This window comes from Canis lupus, chromosome 14, assembly GCF_048164855.1.
Source record: "Canis lupus baileyi chromosome 14, mCanLup2.hap1, whole genome shotgun sequence".
Taxonomy (NCBI): Eukaryota; Metazoa; Chordata; class Mammalia; order Carnivora; family Canidae; genus Canis; species Canis lupus.
The window spans coordinates 64994305-65015290 of record NC_132851.1 but is presented as its reverse complement, the minus strand read 5'-3'; the positions used below and the strand labels follow the sequence as shown (position 1 = coordinate 65015290).

Sequence of the window (20986 nt, the reverse complement as noted above, 5' to 3'; positions counted from 1 at the left end):
TCGCTACCTCCCTAACCTTATACAAGTTTCTTGGTTCACTTACTATCCTTAACTTTAAGCCACTGACCAAAAGAAATAGCACCTACTGGTAAGAATTGCTGTGAGTGTTAAATGATTTACTATATCAAAGCAGTTTAGACCAGTGTCTGCCAACAGTAAATGGTAAATATTTGCAATTACTAATACTAGTAATAGTTGTCAAGTAAAATATCACATTAAAATCTCATTAAGTAAAAAAAAATAATAATAAATAAATAAATAAATAAATAAATAAATAAATAAAATCTCATTAAGTGACTGTTGTTTTATAGGCTTACACTTGATTGCTTTCACACAATTCATTTAATTGAAATGCTTTTAAACCAAACTTCCCCTGTACCAAATCCCATACTATAACAAATATTTATAGCAAATTTCCAGTGTGCTTTAAGATTCTAGATATTGTAATTTCCCTTTCATTATTTTAGTAGAAAAAAATGTCTCTCAATTTTTAAAGATCATTATTTTAGCTTTTCTTCACATTACATACTGATACATACCCTACAAAGGACATAACTTTTAATATAATATCACTTCAGTAGGTATTACTCAATAAAAGCTAAAAGCAAAAACTACCTGATTAGGAGAAAAAAATCCACAGAACATGAATATCAGATATCTTTGTGGCCTTGGCAAAATGCCCAATTATTGATACTGACAGACTGCTTACAGTCAGAATAGGAACAGGAAAGCATTGTATATGGCTTTATTTCTCCAAAGTCTGAGGATCAGCTATAGGAAAAACATCCAGGCTGTATGACTGTGGATACACAATTATATCCCAAATACTTCCAATCCTGACCAAAGTTGTGCAGCCTCTAAACATAAAAAGGGGGCTGGCCTAAGACAGACTCAATACCACCAAATAGGGCAGAATTCTATCTTATTTCTTTGGGTTTTGTCCAAATGAGATGCTTGGAAGCTGTTTGTATACTCTGATTAATCTATGCAAACTTGCCCTGAGACATCAGAATAATTCTAATTTAGAATTTCTTTTACTTGGGATCCCTGGGTGGCGCAACGGTTTGGCACCTGCCTTTGGCCCAGGGCGTGATCCTGGAGACCCGGGATCGAATCCCATGTCGGGCTCCCAGTGCATGGAGCCTGCTTCTCCCTCTGCCTGTGTCTCTGCCTCTCTCTCTCTCTCTCTCTCTCTCTCTCTCTGTGTGTGTGTGTGACTATCATAAATAATAAATAAAAATTAAAGAAAAAAAAGAATTTCTTTTACTCAAATATTGCCCCAAATTGTGAAAAATAATCTCCCATTTCTAATCATGACATAATTAGCCAAATGATTGAAAACTGGAGGTATTATCCACTAGAATCATTTCATTTGTTCATTTGCTCTTTGTTTCACTTATTCATTGTAACAATCTTATTAAGACCTGGACAGGGATGAGCTATCTCAACCTACTTCCACATAACTAGCCTACCAAAATGACTAAAGGAGTTCCATTTCTTCTGCAAAACACAGAAGCTGATGCTCAGGGCTTGCTGAACAAATCAGAAAGCAGTTAAGAAAACTACTTTTATGATAATCAAAAGACAGTTCTGTATATTTCCTAATCCATTTTTTTTGCTAGTTCTTTCACAGTAAAATATGTAATTTAATTAAAAATTGTATAAAAAATGACAAGGAATGTGAGAAGAAAAACAGTTGCTATTTCTATAAAAAATAAATTGAATGTTTTGGAAACACTCTTGAAAACTAAAATGAATTAGTAAGGATTTAGATATGGACAAGACAATCATGAAGATTGGGAGATTTTTTTTATGTATTTAATTAATTTATTTAGTTAGAGAGCACAAGTAGGGGAAGGGGAAGAGGGAAAGGGAGAAAGAATTTCAAGCAGACTCCAAGCTAACTGCAGAGCCTGATGTGGGGCTTGATCTCAACGACCCTGAGATCAGGGCCTGAGTCAAAATCAAGAGTTGGATGCTTAACCCACTGAGCCACCCAGGCACCCCAGATTGGGAGATATTTTAAAAATCAATATGAAGGGACGCCTGGGTGGCTCAGTGGTTGAGCATCTGTCTGCCTTGGCTCAGGGCCTGATCCTGCGGTCCTGGGATCAAGTTCCACATCGGGCTCCCTATAGGGAGCCTCCTTCTCCCCCTGCCTCTGTCTTTCTCTGTGTGTCTCTCATGAATAGATGAATAAAATCTTTTTTAAAAAATCAATATGAATTTTCACGGAGATAGTTTCACCTCAAACTGAAAATGAGAGGCAATGAATCACAGGTATTATTAATGCCAGAAGATGATTCATAATTCTAATCAGTAGGTTCCAAAGAGCTGTGGATCCACATCAAAAGATTGATGAATAAATATTTAAGTGATATATGTTATAATAGATTATACAATATAATACAAATATGCATTGTTTTAGGATTTCCTACTTTAGCCAACTTTTCTATCAATCAACAAACCATCTGTCCAAGTATAATATAGATTAAGTACGGTAAGTAATATAGACAAGTCTCCTTATATATAAAATAAAGAAGATAATTCCTACTCACAAGGCTGTGTGAGAATTAGATAAAACCATCCATATAAAGAAATACTTGCCACACGGTATGTGACATTACTTACTAGCTAACACTGATATGCTGGTGAGGGGTAACATAGTGGTTAAGAGGAAGAGCATGAGGAAGCAGTCTTTCTGGAATCACATCCCAGCTCAATTACTTACCAGCTCCAGTGACCTTAAGGGAAGTTACTTAACCTCTCTGTGCCTCAAATCCTTCATTAGTAAAATGAAACCTCCCTCTTCCCATTCCCATTATTGAGGACTCAACGAAGTAATAAATGTAAAGTGCTTGAGAATAAATGCTTAATATAATAAATTTTAGCCAGTATTATTTTATATATTAGTGGTTTTGCAGCAAGATAGAGATTGTCCTTTCTTAGAGCATCTAGATATTTGTTATTACCACAGTTCCTTTGCCTCTACTCTTCTCACTAAATGAACACAGGACTAAGCAGTTTTAGTACAGACACATCAACAGTGCCATCTAGTGGCAATTTTCTAATAAATTTGCCAAATGAGAAAGGTTGCCCAAAAAGGGTATAAAATTTCTACAGGTAAGAACTTAATTTTTAAGACAAACTAAATCTAATGTTTTATATTTGGAAATTGGGAAATTTGTGACATGTTTTCTATAACTATTTGAATTCAGTACAAATAGAAGTGGGAGAAATTTAAAAAACTACAAACTACAACAAGATTGCTTTGCAAATACAGTAGAAAAAAAAGACTTGTTAAATATGAGCCAAACAATTGGATGTGAGCCCACTGCCAAATTTTGGGGGAAAGATTTGTGATGTTAATAAACCCCTACAAGAATCAGAAATATGTATTTTTGGTACAATTTAAATAGCACAAAAGTTCTATACTAAGGCATCAGGTTATATTGCTGGGTACAGTATAATATTAATGTCCTACAAAGATCCCATTCCATAGCACCATTCAGCTTCTGCTTTCTGAAAGTCAAAATTTACAGAACTCAAAACTACTGTAATCTATAGTATGCTGGCAGTCCTCACTGTACTTAGCTGAAATATGCATGAATTTCAGAGCCACAATTTAGTTAAATAACACTAGACATCCGATAACACAGTTCAAATGTAGTTATAGTGGTAAAATTAACTGTGAGTAATTACATAAGAGCGGCCGGTCCTCTGGTCTACAAATTGCTATGTAAATAAAGATGAGCATCAGGTTAAACGCGCAACATGTCACTTCTTTACAAGTCTGTTGATGACTGGCCACTGTACATTTGTTATTCCGCTCAAACATAAACAGCAAATCATACTTGCCAGTGTCTCCCAGTGATCAATTCACATGACATCTGACAAAAAGAATTAAACCTGTAAAGATGACAGGGCAACTATGAAACAAAATGTGGGGGTGCTGGAAGTGAAATTAGATGGGAACAGAAGGTCTGAAAATGGCAACAACAAAGCAAAGACAGCAGAAGCCCAGGTCCACGTGAAGGTAAGAACTACAAATGCAGAAAACAAGATTAAGTCACTTCAGTAGAATTCTAACTGAATGGGATTAGGTTGTCCAAGAACTAAGTGACCTGGAATGTTGATGCTGCCCTTTGGAGCGGTGTGGCTACGCAGCCACATGGGCTTAGTGAGGGCCAACTGTTTCACACAAAGGAAGAAGGTTCTTGTGACCAAAAGGGGACAGCATCCCAGAGTAAGTGGCACCAGTGTAAAGCATCGCACTAAAGAAACTCTCAGAGATATTTCACAGTGTTGAAAAAAACTATAAATGACAAGAAGATTGCTAATATAGCAGCTAGTCCCTTGATGAACTATTTTCTAAATTACTTGCGGTATCATGATACAATGTTAAAAGATGCCCTTTAACCTACAACCAAAGCAGACATATAGAAGCGCCTGATGTACCTGGCAGTGGCAACTGAACTAATATACCACTGACTCTTGGGTCCATATTCAATTGATCAGTTATGTCCAAAAGTTCTTCCTGAGAAACATCCTTAGGTTTTAGAATGATCTCACTACAGATACCTGGAAGAAAAACAAATACAGAGAGTCACTGGACTAACAAAGATGTCGCTTTTCATTAATGGTGTCTTACGTGGTATGCAAATTGGTTTTCTCTGCTCCTGTCCCACTGGAAGGAAAAATCCTTCTACAAACATAATGTTCAAAGCACCATTAAAAGGATTTCTCAAATAGCACAGATGCTTTCTCATGATTCACATGCATTTTTCGGCCCAGCATCCCACTGCATTTATTTGTAATAAGCTACTGTTAGTAGATTTGAATACAGTAAAGATACCAATACTACTGCCACCACTATCAGGCCAAGTTCAGCAGAGTGAACTGGCCAAGTTTATTATCTGATTCAAGCAAATATAATAAAAATGGGCAATTAAAAAACTTGAAATATATAGTTGACATACAATACTACTTAGTTTTCAGGTGTACAATATGGTTTTTTGACAAATCTATTCATTTTGCTGTGCTCATCACAAGTGTAGCTACCACCTGTCACCATACAATCCTATTACAATACCACTGACTACATTCCATTTGCTGTACCTAAAAGTGGGCCCTTTAAATGTGCAGTGTTCCTCTGACATGTCACCATATGACCCAAAATCACAATGAGTTAATTCAGTAAGAAAGCTGAAGAAAAAGATTAAGAAATGAACATATACCTTGGTAACTAATGTCTAACATAACAATAATAATAAATGCTATTCAAATAGCACTTATTTGACAATTATCATTGAGAATTATCAGACTTTGAAGAAAAAGAACACGTGATTTAGTAAAAAGAACAACTAAAATGCATTCCCACCTACAGCAGAGGCGGCTCTGATCTTCTTCCTGACGTACGTATGGCTTGCTGGGTTATCGCCCACTAAGATGATACTGAGGTGAGGTCTTCTGTTCCCAAGGGAAATCCATGATTCCACACCTCTCTGTATTTCTTTCTGAATTTGTTTGGCCATTTCAGTTCCTGAGATAATAATGGCATCATGTCTGTGGAAAACAAAAGAATAAATAGAGCACTAAAAGTACAATAAGGAACACTCAGTCACATAAAGGTATAAGGTCCAAGAATGAGTAACACATCTATGACTCTCCGAGTGAGCAACCATATATCAATCCCTAAAAAGGCACAGAGCAATGCGTATATTGAAAGGGCTCTCTTGCTCCCCATGATTTCAAACTTAAAAGTGGTGAATTAAGGTTGCTCTTACTGTGTGTCCATTTCTTTTTAAGGTACCTGATAGAGGCTAAGATGGTTCTTCCTTCCTGCTGCCCTTGTCCTTTCACTATTGAAAGATGGTGGAAGCAACATCTGTATGTAGCATATGATTATTACACAAACACCAAATGCGGGTCAATGAATATTATAAAGAAAGGAAAAGGAGGAAGGGGAAGAAGCAGAAGAGAAAAAATAAGAAAAGGAAACCTTATGGCACCTGAATTCTTTCTAGTACCTGTACTCTTTTTATTTTCTAACGGGGGCAGGCATCATTAATATCAACCAACCCAAACAAAATGCAAATTTGCTGCCCCTTCCAAATAAGTCAACTGTCCTTTCTAAGAGGCTGGTGTATATACATATACACATACATATATCAAGAAGAATAGTCCACTTCAATCTGGCACTAGCAGTCCGTAGTGTCCATCCGGGTTCATACAATTTTGACGTGAACATTGTTCTACTAAGAAGTGATTCTGAAATGTGGTCTATGGAAACATACACCAAAACTGCCTGGGAAGCTGGCTGAAGTTGAAGATTCCCACCCCCATCATTCAGAACAGGCTGGAAATTGTACATCTAACAAATTCCCACAGGTATTCTTGTGCATGACCATGTTCGAAAACCACTTCTTCAGTTCAACACAAAAGTATATTTTAAAAATAATCCTTACTGTAGGTAAACAATTTAACTAAGCAAATAAACTGATTAGACAATACAATCATAACTAGACTCCATAACTGTAAGTAAACTCAACTTTTGTTTCTACTTTTCACTAGAATTTCATAGCTTTCAAGGCAAAGAAAATCATGGCAAATTCAGTGTATCAATCTTGCTCCACTGTCCTAATTTTGTAAGTTTTATTGAAGTATAACTGAATAATATATACTGCACATGTTTAAAGTGTGCAATTGGATGTTTTACTCTATGTATATACTTGGGAAACTACCATCATAATCAAATAAACAAAACCCCCAAAAGAATTCTGGTACTCCTTTGTAATCTCATCATTCCCCCATCCTTGCCATGCTCCCTTCCCCATCCCTAGACAACCACTGATCTGCTTTCCATCACTATATATTAGTTTATATTATCACAAATTTTATAAAAACGGAAGCATGCATTACATGGTCCATTTTCTCCAGTTACTTTCACTCAGCATAATTAAGATTCATTCATGTTGTTGCATGTATCAAAACTTCATTTTTTTTTAGTAGATGTGCTGCTGAAGCAAGCACTACTTCATTTCTTTTTATTGCTGAGTAGTTTTCCATTGTATGGATATATCAAAATTTGTTTATCTGTTCAGTCGTTGATAGATATTTACGTTGTTTCCAGTTTTTAGTAGTGCCAAATAAAGCTGTGATAAACATTCATGTTCAAGTCATTGTATGCACATATGCACGGTATGCACATATATACAAGTCATTGTAAGTACATATTTTCTCTTGAGCAAATACCCAGGAGTGGAATGGCTGGGTCATATGTCTACATTTGTAAGAATCTTTCAATCTGTTTTCCATAGTGGGTGTACCATTTTACATTTCCACAGACAGTATATGAGAGTTCCAGTTGCACCACATACTTGCCATAACTTCATATGGCTGGTCTTTCAAATTTTAGACTGCAAGTGGCTACGTGGTGGTATCTCACTATGCCCATTTCAGTCCATATGCTGGAAGAACTAGTAAACACATTCATTATTTAGCTTGCATAGTCTTTCAACATGCACATTTTTGAAAAATGTTAAATATCAATAATAGTGCAAATATTCAGCCATAGAAGCATACAGCTGCTAGGGTTCTCCCTGACTCAAGTCATTCTCTGCCAACCCATTTTCCACACATAGCCAGAGTGATTTTCCAAATTTAACAATGCCAGTTCCCTGGTTAAAACTCCTCACTATAAGCCTACTGTTTATCAATTTAATAAATACACACTGAAAACTTTCTATCTACCAGGCAGTATTCTAGGCACTGGAAATATAAGTAACAGTACAAAAAACAAACTGCCCACCTTTATGGGAACTATATCCTAGTTGAAGAAGAGGTAAGCTTTTTTATTTTTTTATAAGAAGACATAAATCTTTTTAAGGCAAATATTTAACATATCATTTAACATATCATGTGAAGAACAGAGGAAAAGGGCGTATCTGGAAGCCAGAGTTATCATTTTAAAGATTTTATTTATTTATTTAGAAAGCTTGCGAGTGCCCAGGGGGAGGGGCAGAGGGAGATGGAGAGAGAGAATATCGAGCAGACTCTGTGCTGAGTGCCAGCCTAATGCAGGACTTGATCTCATGATTCTCAGATCATGACCTCAGCTGAAACCAAGAGTTGGACACTTAACTGACTGAGCTACCCAGGCATCCCAGAGAGTTGTCATTTTATATGGACGGGTTAGGTGTTTCTTCTCTGACTAATCAGGTGATATTTTATCATAATCGAAGGAAATGAGGGAATGTGTCATGAAGGTATCAGGACAAAATAATTCTAGGCCAAGGGAAGTGCATAGTAAGTACTTTAGGCAGGAGCATACCTGGCATGGCTAATGAACAGCAAGGTGGAAACAAGTGTACCAGGACAGGACACAAGTCAGAGAAGTCATGGAGCATCAGATCACATAAGGTGCTGCAGACCTTCAAAGGGATGTTGGCTTTTACTGTGATACAGAAAGCCATTTGGTGATTTTGCAGAATGCTATTACCCGATTTTCATTATTCCCTAACTGGTTAAAATGTGGGGAGACTCTATGATAACAAGGGAGGAGTGGGGGTACCAATCAGAGGCTAGTGTGGTATCCCAGGCAGGAGATGATGGTGGCTTGGACAAAGAGGGTAGTTCTGAGTTAATTTTGAGGCTGGAACCACTGGATTTACTGAGACTGGGTGTAAGGTGTGAGGACAAGAACATAAGACAAATAGAACTCCAATACTTTTGACTGGAAAAATTGAGCAAAGGGAATTTTAACTAAAACTCAAATTTCCTGTAGCTTACGAGCCCCTTGCTTGAGCTTTCTTTTACCTCACTGCTAAAGAACACTATGCTCACCAAGTCCCACATTAGACGCAGCTGCATTTCAATTTTTTTTTTTAAGATTTTATTTATTCACCCATGAGAGACACAGAGAGAGAGAGACACTGGTAGAGGGAGAAGCAGGCTCCACGCAAGGAGCCCAATGTGGGACTCGATCCCGGGTCTCCAGCATCAGGCCCTGAGCTGAAGGCAGGTGCTAAACCGCTGAGCCACCCGGGCTGCCCAGCAGCTGCATTTCAATGTACTGACTGTGCCAGGGTGTTTCTGGGCCTTTACATACACTACTCCCTCTTTCTGAAACTCTACTCCTTCTGACCTCCCCAACGTCCTACCAAGTCTGTTCCTCCTTCACTCCCACACATTCCTCAAGTCTCAGCTTGGAAAGTTCTCTGGGAAATGTTCTCTAACCCATCTGCCCCAGGGAACTGCCTCTGCTGTGAGCCCCTGCAGGACCCTGCCCTGACCTTTCTATCACATAGCAAACCCTTGTGAAAACCACTGCCTCACACCCCTACATGCACACACCATGCTCTAAGCCTGGAGGGCAGGAAGTTTATATTTACTACCATTTTCTTACTACCCAAGAGTATTTCGCACATTGTATGTGTTTATTAAATACCTGTGGAATCACCAGAGTTAAAATAAATTGTTCACTGTATTATAAGTTGTTGGAATTCTTACGCTGCACCACTGAAAACAGTAACTACAAAAACAGCAATATGTGAACACATTCTGCATAAAGTTAAGTGAAAATATGGGATGAAAAGTTGTAGGTACATAATTTTAATTGTCAAAATGTGCCTGCATATGACTAAAGATTAAAAGGGAATATGTGATGTAAAATGGTGAGACGGTATTCTAGATATTTATCCATCTTTTTTTTTTTTTTAAGATTTATTCATTCATGAGAGACATAGAGACATAGGCAGAGGGAAAAGCAGGTTCCTTGATCCTGGGACTCCAGGATCCTGGGACCACACCCTGAGCCCAAGCCAGACGCTCAACCACTGAGCCACCAGTGGGTGTCCCTAGTTATTTATCCATCTTAAAATGTTTTTTTAAATGTTATCAAAAGAGGTATTATTGAACTATATTTAGAAGAGAACTGAAAGTACCTATAAAACGTATAAAAAGGAAAAATAATACAATTAACAACCTTACAACCCAGCTTAAGGTATCACCACAATCACCAAAATCATCTTGTAACCCTCTCCATCCAAACCCTATCCTCTCCCAGAGTTAAGCACTTTCCTGAAATGTGGGTTTAGAATTCCATTGCTTTCCTTTATTAACCAATGTTTGTAACTCTAAACATTGAAGATATAACATTATCTATAAAATACAATATATGCATGTTTCTTAAAGGTATACACTCCATAATGGAATTGCTGATTATAGGATACATGTGTTCAGCTGTGTCCCAACTTGTTTTCCAAAGCTGCTGCACTAGCTCACAAGTCCATCAGTGGTGTACAATAGTTTCTATTGCTCTACTTCCTTGGTATTGTCAAAGTTTTTAACTGAACCAATTAGTTCAATGGTATTTAATTGTGGTCTTAATATGCATTTTCCTAATTACTAAAGGTTGAAGGTCTTATAGGTTAATAGGCCATTTGGAGCTCCTCTCCTTTGGAATGCCTGTTCATCACTCCTGACCCTTTTTCTAATGAAATATTAATCTGTGTCTATTTTGTAGTAGTTATTTACACATTCATGTCAGGTAGGTTTGTGTATCAAGTATCACCATTATGTGGTTTGTCTTTTCACTTCTTTTGATTACATTTGATGAAAAGTTCTTAATTCTAATGAAAAACTCAACCAGTTTTGCTTCTAGTTTGCACAAGAAGTGCAAACTCTGGCAAAATTCCTGTCATAGAATACAACTGGATTCAGCTGATGAAACAAACTGGCTAAGAAATTGCCAGGAACTTCTTGAGACTCTATAGACTAGATTTTAAAATCCCATAGTATTGTATTTAAGCAGGTATAAAGCAGTTCTGCTGAGCCTCAGTTAAGAACCACTTCTTGAGGGGTGGAGTGCATGCCTTTGGCTCAGGACATGATCCTGGGATCAAATATCACATGGGGCTCCCAGCAGGGAGCCTGCTTCTCCCTCTGCCTATGTCTCTGCTTCTCTGTGTCTCTCATGAATAAATAAATAAAATCTTAAAAAAAAAAAAGAAAAAAAAAAAAGAACTTCTTTAGGCCCGCATCACTCCCAGAGCAGGAATCCTCACTCTATATTCCTGACAGGGGGCCAGTCACTTTCAATATGAAGAAACCTGTGAAACATATATGCCCGAAATGGGTCACGGCACAAATTATAGCTATGTGCAAACAAGTCATAAGCTACTATTATCTAAAATGTAAATCAAAACCAAAATTAGCAAATACCGTACACATAAATCCAGTTACTGTAACTAAACTGCAAGCCTTATTATATTTTGAATATAAAAAAATTATTTTACTATGGCAGAATTTACTCTCCTCACTGCCTATGTCAGATTTTAGAAATAAATGTTTGAAATTTTACTTTGTAAATTAATCTAAAGTCCGAAAAGTGTTGCATTTTGGTCAAAATCTGTTGGAAATTGCTAATCAACACATTCAAAGAAAACACCAAGTGGAAAGGGGACTTGAGATCTGAAACTTTTAGTGAATCGTAATCCCTGAAACCAAAGCTTATAAAAAGAAATGTGTCCCTTCAAAAGCAAGGGAAGAAATGTATCCCTTCAAAAGTATGAGAAGCAATATAAGAACTGAACAAAGGCTTGAACAACATAAAAGCAATTCTGAAAGTCTACTGTGGGCTGAATTATGTCTCCCAAAAACATGTGTTCAAATTTGAATCCTCTGTACCTGTGACTGTGACCTTATTCAAAATAAGATATTTGCAAATATAATCAAGATGTAGGATGAAGATGAGGCCATACGAAGTAAAGTGAGCCCTTAATCCAATATGCCTGCCGTCCCTATCAGAAAAGACACAGAGATATTCACAGAGAACTCCATTTGAAGACACACAGGGAAGATGGCCCTGCGACCACAGAGGCAGAGATTGGGAGTTTATGAAACTACAAACCAAGGAAAACTAAAGATTGCCAGCAAGAAGAGGAGAGAACAAAGCTCCACACTATCCCGATTTCAGTTTTCTAGCTTCCAGAAGTGTGAGGCTAATTTTCCATTGTTTTAAACCATCTAGTTTAGGGTACCTTAGTAAACAAATACATCTATAATCCTAATTTAAAATATACCAATTTAGGCAGCCCTGGTGGCTCAGCGGTTTAGCGCCGCCTTCAGCCCAGGGCATGATCCTGGAGACCGGGGATCAAGTCCCCCGTCGGGCTCCCTGCAGGGAGCCTGCTTCTCCCTCTGCCTGTGTCCTGCCTCTCTCTCTCTCTCTCTCTCTCTCTCTCTGTCTCTCATGAATAAATAAAATCTTTAAAAAATAAAACTAAATAAAATATACCAATTTGTGGGAAGAATCTTTTGATGGAGCTACTTTTCACTGAATACATTTATATTTGGGAATGTAATGGCATATAATTAAAAAGACCTATAATTTTAGCACATCTAAACACGGCAAAATATTTTAAAAGGCATAGATAGAAACAACTTATGTGATGACATTTAACATAAGTATTTGTCAAAGAGAAGTATTCAGAAAGGAGACACAAAGACAGTAATGGTGAAAATATTTACGCTAAAATATCTTATTTCAATATTTAAAAAACTAGAATTGAAATGATGTTCCACTTAGAAGTTTGCTCTGAGCTTAATAGGTGCTTTAGTATCTGTAGAAAAAGTACTCTGAAAACTAAAACTACATTGTCTAAAGAATAATTTCCAACTTAAGAAAAAAACTGTAGCATATTTAATTTTTAAATTAAGCATAAGATTTTCTCCAGGAGGGCAGCCCCGGTGGTGCAGCAGTTTAGCGCCTTCAGCCCAGGGCGTGATCCTGGAGACCCTGGATGAGTCCCACATCGGGCTCCCTGCATGGAGCCTGCTTCTGTCTCTGCCTCTCTCTCTCTGTCTCTATGAATAAATAAAAAATCTTAAAAAAAAAATTTAAAAAAAGATTTTCTCCAGGAAATGATCAATGTCAAGGTATTAAATAAACAGCTAAGAAACTGATTCAATAAGTACCAAGAATTCAGCATGTTGAAAGTTAGTAGTCACATAATTAACATAAAAAAATTAATACAAAACTAAGATCAAAATTTTTCAATGGTTTTAATGTATAAGGATATAAATTACCTTTTAAAATGTTAATGTTGAAAAAGTTTTGAACAGGACTCTTTTATAGGGCCTAAAATATTTGTAAGTCAGTAAAATATTCCAAATATGTAATTTTCATTATTTTAATGTCTCATTTTACTCTTAAAAATGTTTTTTGATCAAAAAATTATAGTCATATTGCCATTAATATACACCAAGAGTGCAATTTGATCCCTTAGATTTTTTTTTAAGATTTTATTTATTTATTTATTCATGAGAAACGGAGAGAGAGGCAGAGACACAGGCAGAGGGAGATGCAGGCTCCATGCAGGGAACCCCACACAGGACTCATCCCAGGTCCCCAGGATCACACCCTGGGCTGAAGACGGCGCCAATCGCTGAGCCAGTTGGACTACCGACCCTTTAGATATTACTCACACAATGCACCCTGTCATTACTTGCTCAGGTGACATCTTCTGAATAGGTAATATTGCAAGTGACCCCCAAAAGCAGCAGGACAAAGAGCTCTCCCTTTCAGTATTCTCCCCCCATTGCCTGGCTGGCACTAAATGTGGCTTCATTAAAAAGCAATAAATCAGTTTTGGGAGTTTGGGGAGCAGGGAGTATTAGGGCAGGATAATGCATTACAAATTATTTATTCTAAGCCGTAAGTCAGCCCTGACTTTACCATTAATAGTGTAAAAGGAGATTTTAAAATGGAGCCTGCAAGTCTAAAAAAGTCTCTTTTAAATTGGGTGGAAAGGCTGTAGGAAGGAGGAATTTATGCAAGCCCTCACTGGAGGAACTCAACTTTATTGCCAGCTACAGCCCTCAGCCTAGACTTAACCTCCTCACCTCAAATCCCTCATTTCAGTATTAACCCAGCCAATCCGAGTTAACCTAGTTTCAATCTGTTTTGCATTGATGACTTAAATGAGAACTACGCTCGTAACCTTTAGCCTTTATAATTCTGTCCCCTCTGTGTCTTTCTCAGGAGTCAGCTTTCTACCTGAATCTGGGTTTCCCAAATTGCAATTCTAATTGCCCAAATAAATGCCTGTTTGCTTACATTTCCAGTGGAGTCTTTCTTAGTAGATGGGAGCTGTAATGAGGCTGGACACTTAACTGCTCTGAATGCAATTTCCTTATCTACATAATGTTCTGTTTAATTTACAGAAAAGGATTTGGCTAAAAGTTCACTGGCTGATTTGCAAAAATGGCTCTTTTAAGTGACAGATGGTGATATACTCAAATAACCAGGAGCAAATGAGACCAGAAACCTCACTTAGTGTTGTTTCCATGAGGTTGTTGATTTCTCCATATTTTCCAGGAAATAAACTGTAATCATTCTAATCTATGGTTATTAGAACAAAATGTATTTAACTATAGTAAAGGAGTAAATAGATGAAAAAAAATCACTACTTTTCTGGGGTATCAAAATATTCCTTCGTAAAATAGTAAAATAACAACAAATAAAATATACCCAGGATCAGCAGTATATTTAATTTGTATTCTTGGTATCTTGCTTCTGCATCTAGGTTTCAATCTCATTTTTTTTTTAAAGATTTATTTATTCATGAGAGACACAGAGAGAGGGGGAGGCAGAGACACAGGCAGAGGGAGAAGCAGGCTCCATGCAAGAAGCCCGATGTGGGACCTGATCCTGAGACCCCAGGGCCGAAGGCAGGCGCTAAACCACGGAGCCACCCAGGGATCCCCTCAATCTCATTTTCAACCACAACTTTTTTAAATTAGGGCTGCAATGGACTGGTTTATGATCTATCAAGATAAAAAAGTCTAATATGATCATTAGCAATTCAAATTTCTCTGCAGGTCATACCATCGCTTAATCACTGTGTATTTTAGGGCCTCACTTGGAGATTCTGAGTCTGAATTAAAGAGTAGAAATGTCTCTACTCTAGTACTAGGGAGCCTTCTGAAGTAAATAAATTTTTTGAAAGTGACTAATATTTAGGAATGTGAAGTTTATGGAATTTTAAAAACATTTCATTTCACATAATTTCTATACTTATACCTTAACGTTATTTTACCAGAAATTATACTTTTGTAACTAAAAGCATAACCTAAAAACAAGTTCTTTTCATTATGCATAATTCTGTGACTCAATTTTGCAATTTCTCTTTCAGGTCCCTTAACCTGTAAAATAGAACATTAGCTACCTAAATATTTCCGCTTTTTTCAGAATCTTAGATGCTAAGTTTTGTACCATTAGAACCCCTGGGCAGTCTGCTGAATCATATGGACAGCTTATCAAAATAATCTTTTGAATATTTAATGTAAAATACACAGGTTTACAAGGCAGTCAGTTTTATTGAAATATTGCTATCACTTTTTTTTTCTAAAGCATTAAGAGGATCATCCAGTGGCAGGTCTAATAACTACCACAACAACAAAGTAGTGGTAAGTGTATATGATATTTTGATATCTCTACATCAAATACTGTAATACTTAAGTATCTGTGGTTTTTACTGGCAATATCTCAACTAATGCTAATATTACCGTGATTTGTTGCCAACATTCACAACTGAAGAATATGCTAAGTTTGTTACAGGCGAGTAATCTATCCATAAAGTCTCAAGTTAAAAAATACCCTTCATTAAGGGAATCTGACACAATAACTTTTAAGATTTATATGCAAAATAAGCTTTCTTGTTTCACAAAACTTCTATGAAATTTAATAAATTTTCAAAAAGAGGAAAATAGTGAGGTATGTCAACAATTATAAATTGCTTATAGATAGAGCCAAACCCTGTCTTCACTATTTATTTACTATTAATCTGGGCAAGTTATTTAGTTTCTCTAAGCCTCAATTACCCAATCTATTAAGAATAGTAATAGTCTATTTCAGCTGTTCTGAGAATAAAAGGATATACTTACAACAAAAAATCTCAGCAAAGTGCTTAGCACAAAGGTTCACTGAACACAGTAAAAATTTATTTTTCAGAGATCCCTGGGTGGCGCAGCGGTTTGGCGCCTGCCTTTGGCTCAGGGCGCGATCCTGGAGACCCGGGATCGAATCCCACGTCAGGCTCCCGGTGCATGGAGCCTGCTTCTCCCTCTGCTTGTGTCTCTGCCTCTCTCTCTCTCTCTCTCTCTGTGTGACTATCATAAATAAATTTAAAAAAAAATTTTTTTAAAAAAATTAAAAAAAAAAAATTTTATTTTTCAACACAACTGGATTAAAGGCAAGATGATATTCATTCCAGCTATTCATAACCAAAGGGGGTTAAAATTTTAAAAATATATAAAATTAAAAATTATATTTAAAATTTTTCATTTTTAAATTTATATTCAAAAATATATAATGTAATAACATATTAATGTATTATTGGTTTCAGAGGTAGAGGTGATTCATCAGCTATACGTTATACCCATTGCTCATTACATCACATCCTCCTTAATGTCCTTCACCCAGTTACCCCATCCCTCTACCTCCTCCCCTCAGCAATCCTCAGGTTGTTTTCTATGGTTAAAAAGTCTCTTTATGTTTGGTCTCCCTCCCTGATTTCATCACTTTATACCATCTCACTCATGTGAAATTTAAGAAACAAAACAGAGGATCATAGGGAAAGAGAAAGACATCTATTTTAAACTATAAATGTCCTAACTTTAAAATTATGAATCTTTAGTCTTTTGGTTCTAGGCACACTCTTTATTGTAATCACAGAAATCTACACACATCATTGATCACTTTCAGATCATTAAGTGAACGAATCTCATTGGTACAATGTTGACAAGAACATGACCTGAATCTGAGAGTAAATTATTTCGTATGTTCTAAGAACTAGACACTGAACAATGCCAAGATGGTTATGTTATGACCAACTGACTTAATGTAATATAATGCAGCCAATAAAATGTTAGTAAAGACAACAGCAACACAGAAAATGGACATGATGTAATGTTAAGTGGAACAGCTTGGATAAGCATTCTTGGCTAATCCCCAACCATGAGTTCTTTGACATTAATTTAGGCTTAGATTATGTTCCATTATGACCACAAAGTTTTCTTTTAGGGTTGTTTTTTTTTTTTTTCTGGTCCAAATGGCACTTAATAGCGAATCTCATTTACTACTAATCTTTAATTTATCCCACGGACAGTTCAAATTCCTCCCAAGTTCCAAGCTCTTTAAACCTCCCTCTACAACTTAATCATCTCCAAGCCAAACTATTTTAAAACCTGTCATCGGGCTCCAGAGAATTCCAGAAAGTATGTGATCATGGAAAATTATGTGGTGCTTGGTTTTCTCCTGCTGTTTTTAATCATCCAATCAAGGTATTAACATGAAAAGATAACATTTGAAAAACAAGGTCAGATCATTAAAGAAACTGCTAAATATTCCTAACACCATGACTGAGTAACAAGATCTGAGATTAATGCCAGTCTTTTTTCATCTATTGATCTATTTTAATCAGGAAACTTGATTTTAGAGACATTACATTGAACACATTATCTGTAAACAGCTGGGACGAGGACATAAAACTCAGATATAGATACTAAAAGGTAAAACATTTAGGTCCCACATTTAAAATGACATTAAGAACTGCTTATAAAATCAACATTGTAGCCAGACAGCTATCTCATTAGATTGATAAAGCATTAAGATAGGAAAGCCACACTATCACATTTCCCAACAAAATATGATTTTGAGAAACTGCTTTTGCTAGTCATTGGAACTCGTATCTTGGTTGAAATCAGTCTATGGAAAACCAGCTTTAGTCAGGGTCCTAAGTGGAGTCTGAGTCCCTCAAGCTTCACATGATAAAAGGATTTTTAAATCAAGTACTTCTTTCGTAGAGACAGAAATGTTGCATAAATACTAACAGGGAGAGTATGAATAAAAATGAACAGCCTTACTTGCCAAATTTGGGCTTTTCTCAATTATAAAATTCAACTACTCCCTCTATAAGACATGAATATTTAAATAACATAAACCAGTATCTTTTACTAGCTCCAAAACTGTAGTGGTGTTTGTTGTTGTTAAGATTTGATTTATGAGAGAGAGAGAGAGAGAGAGAGAGAGAGAGAGAGAGAGGGAGAGAGAGCTCAGGAATAAGGGGCAGAGGGAGAATCTGACCAGAGAGCCTGATGCAGCTGCGTACTGGACTGAGCCACCCAGGCAACCCGTTTTTTTTTTTTTTTTAAATGCTGATCTAGCTGCAAAATTGTAACGCCATTGGCAATGAGACATAAAGTAAGGTGAGGCTTCTATTAAGAGCTATAGACTGGAATTAAAATTTTAAATATTAAAAGGCATCACAGCAGGAGCAGGGAACAAAAGAAAATCTGCCAAATAAATTATTTTAGGAATCACTTTGCAACAGGATAAACGTGGAACCAAAGCTTAAGAGATCCATTTAATTATTGAAAATGAGTTCAGGTGGGATGATCAAAAGCTGCATTTGAGCTCTTCTTGCAGGATACCTGCAAATCTGCTTTGACCTTGGCATTAACGTACAAGGTGCAGAACCTCCCCTCCAAATGGGAAATGCTGCTGCCTACCTCCATACGTTGAAAGCACTGGGCCAAAGATTCATGTGATATTTATAATCCAAAGAAATTTTGATTTGTAAATTCACACAGAAAGGCAAAACAATACAAATTTAATCACTACTTTTTCTTTTAAATTTTTAACCTTTTGGCGCTTTAGATATTTCAAGAAATAATAAGCCGCAACAAATATAAGGGCTTAAATAATCTCTGACATTAAATATATTTTCTTCAAATTAATAAGACTAATTTCTCATGAAATAAGAAAAAAATCTCACTGTAAATCTAAAAAATGAGAGAAAACTTAAATACTTCAAGATTTTATAATTTTCAAATCCCGTCAAACATTACTTTTTGAGGGCAGCCCAGGTGGCTCAGTGGTTTAGCACCGCCTTCAGCCCAGGGCCTGATCCTGGAGACCTGGGATCCAGTCCCAGGTTGGGCTCCCTGCATGGAGCCTGCTTCTCCCTCTGCCTGTGTCTCTGCCTCTCTCTCTCTGTCTCATGAATAAATAAATAAAATCTAAAAAAAAAAAAAAGATTACTTTTTGAAATTCTAATAAAAAAAAAATACTTCATTGAAGAAGTACTTATATGTTCCATTATCGTAGGTATCTAATCAAAAATATGAAAAATAGGGCAGCCTGGGTAGCTCACCAGTTTAGTGCTACCTTCGGCCCAGGGCCTGATCCTGGAGACCCGGGATCGAGTCCCACCTCGGGCTCCCTGCATGGAGCCTGCTTCTCCCTTTGCCTGCGTCTCTGCCTCTCTCTCTCTCTGTGTGTGTCTCTCATGGGTGAATGAATAAAATCATCAAAAAAAATATATGAAAAATAATCAAAAAATGCCTTTTCGTTTTTCATTTAAGGCTCTCTCTATATATATAGCTCAGAAACTGGTAATAAACCTGTTAATTTAACACAGTCCATACCGGGGAGAGTTTACCAAACTCAAGATAATTTTCAGTAAAAATAACACTAAGGCTCAAATTTCAAGTCAGTAAGAGTGTCGTCAGATTAAACTACACTCACTATGAAGAACCAGACAACTGGCGTGTAACTACACATTCAAAAAGATGACTGAGGATGGGGGCAAGTGGGGAGGCAGACAGTGGCGACCTCTGGAAGATGGAATCTCTTCTCTCTGCTGGTCCTAGAAGAGAAAAGAGACACCAATAAGCATCAACACTGTCCGAATTCCTCCCCACGAGACCCAGCAGTCCACAGGTGTCCCTCGACCTGACGCTACCGTCACCTTCGTATACGGTGTTCAGTGACAAGAGGTCAAACACACCGCCCTGTCCTGACTTGATTAGTGCTGCCTTGAGAAAATAAAAGCTAAATAATAATTTATTTTTGTGATTATGACCTGTATCGGGGATCCCTGGGTGGCTCAATGGTTTGGCGCCGGCCTTTGGCCCAGGGCGTGACCCTGGGGTCCCGGGATCGAGGCCCAGGTCGGGCTCCCTCTGCCTGGGTCTCTGCCTCTCTCTCTCTCTCTCTCTCTCTGTGACTCTCATAAATAAATAAAATAAACATAAAAATAAAGATTCTTTAGATTTGGGTCTGTAACCCCAACAAGAGGGCGGAAAAGTGAAGAGTCCGGAGCCGCAGGGTCGAAACCACGGCTCATGTTCGCAGCGCGCAGGGCGCCGGCCCCCGCGGCCCGGAGATGCGAGGATGCGGGGCCGGGGCGGGTCGCTTCACTCTCGGCCCAGAGGTTCGGGGGCTGCCGCGCACAAGGCCCCGGGAGACCAAGGCTGACCTCGGGGCCGGAGAAGACCTCGCACGGCCAACGGCCGAGTCCGGAAACGCCGGCGCCTGTGCTCCCGGGCGGACCACGCGGCCCGCTCCGCCCGCGACGCAACCACCGCCCGAGCGCAGCAGCTCCTCGAGGCGCGCGGGTCGCCCGAGCCCCCGCACCTGCCCGACGGCCGCCTGCCCCGAGCGCCCTGCGCCGCAGCCCGGAGCCGGCCACGTGCACGCTGCGCCCGAACGAGGCCCACGCGACCCGCCCGCAGGGCCCCGCCCGCAGCCCCCCGCCCGCAGCCCCGGCCTCGGGCCCCACCGGGGAGCTCGCCAGCGGCCCCCGCCCCTCCCCCCGCCCGCGGTCCCGCTCGCCGGGCACCGGCACCAGCACGGGAGCGTCCCGGGCGCCTACCTCACGCCGCTGCTCCGAAGGCCCCGGGACACGCGCCCCGCGGCCGCCGACGCCCCCAGGGGCAGCGCGGGGCCCCCCGCCAGCGCCCGCGCGCGGCTCAGGCGGCCGCCGACCAGGGAAACGCCGCGGCCCGGCACCGCCATGACAGCGACTCGCCGGCTTCCGGACGGAGGCTCCACCCCCGCCGGTCCCTGCAGCTTCGCGCGCCAAGCTCGGGCCTGGGGGCGGGGCCGAGGGGGAGGGATGCTGGGGGCGGGGCCGGGGGA

General features: G+C 38.8%; 1 protein-coding gene across 8 annotated transcripts in view; it reads right to left on the bottom strand.

Annotated features, from left to right (window-relative positions):
- MTHFD2L (methylenetetrahydrofolate dehydrogenase (NADP+ dependent) 2 like) overlaps positions 1 to 20876 on the bottom strand; it is a 136936-nt gene extending 116060 nt beyond the window's left edge. For 2 of the 8 annotated variants that reach the window (XR_012007227.1, XM_072775386.1), the window contains exons 1-4: positions 19929 to 20295; positions 19679 to 19712; positions 5381 to 5565; positions 4459 to 4581 (exon numbers count right to left, since the gene is read on the bottom strand). Coding sequence is in view for 7 of the 8 variants with exons in the window: in XM_072775386.1 (XP_072631487.1) it covers positions 4459 to 4581; positions 5381 to 5565; positions 19679 to 19712; positions 19929 to 20079 (493 nt within the window). In the remaining variant the exon portion in view is untranslated. Of the gene's footprint in view, positions 1 to 4458; positions 4582 to 5380; positions 5566 to 19591; positions 19713 to 19928; positions 20300 to 20720 lie in introns of those variants that run through there. The other 6 variants (XM_072775388.1, XM_072775387.1, XM_072775390.1 and 3 more) reach the window with 5 other exon arrangements.
- Positions 20877 to 20986: the final 110 nt, after the last annotated feature.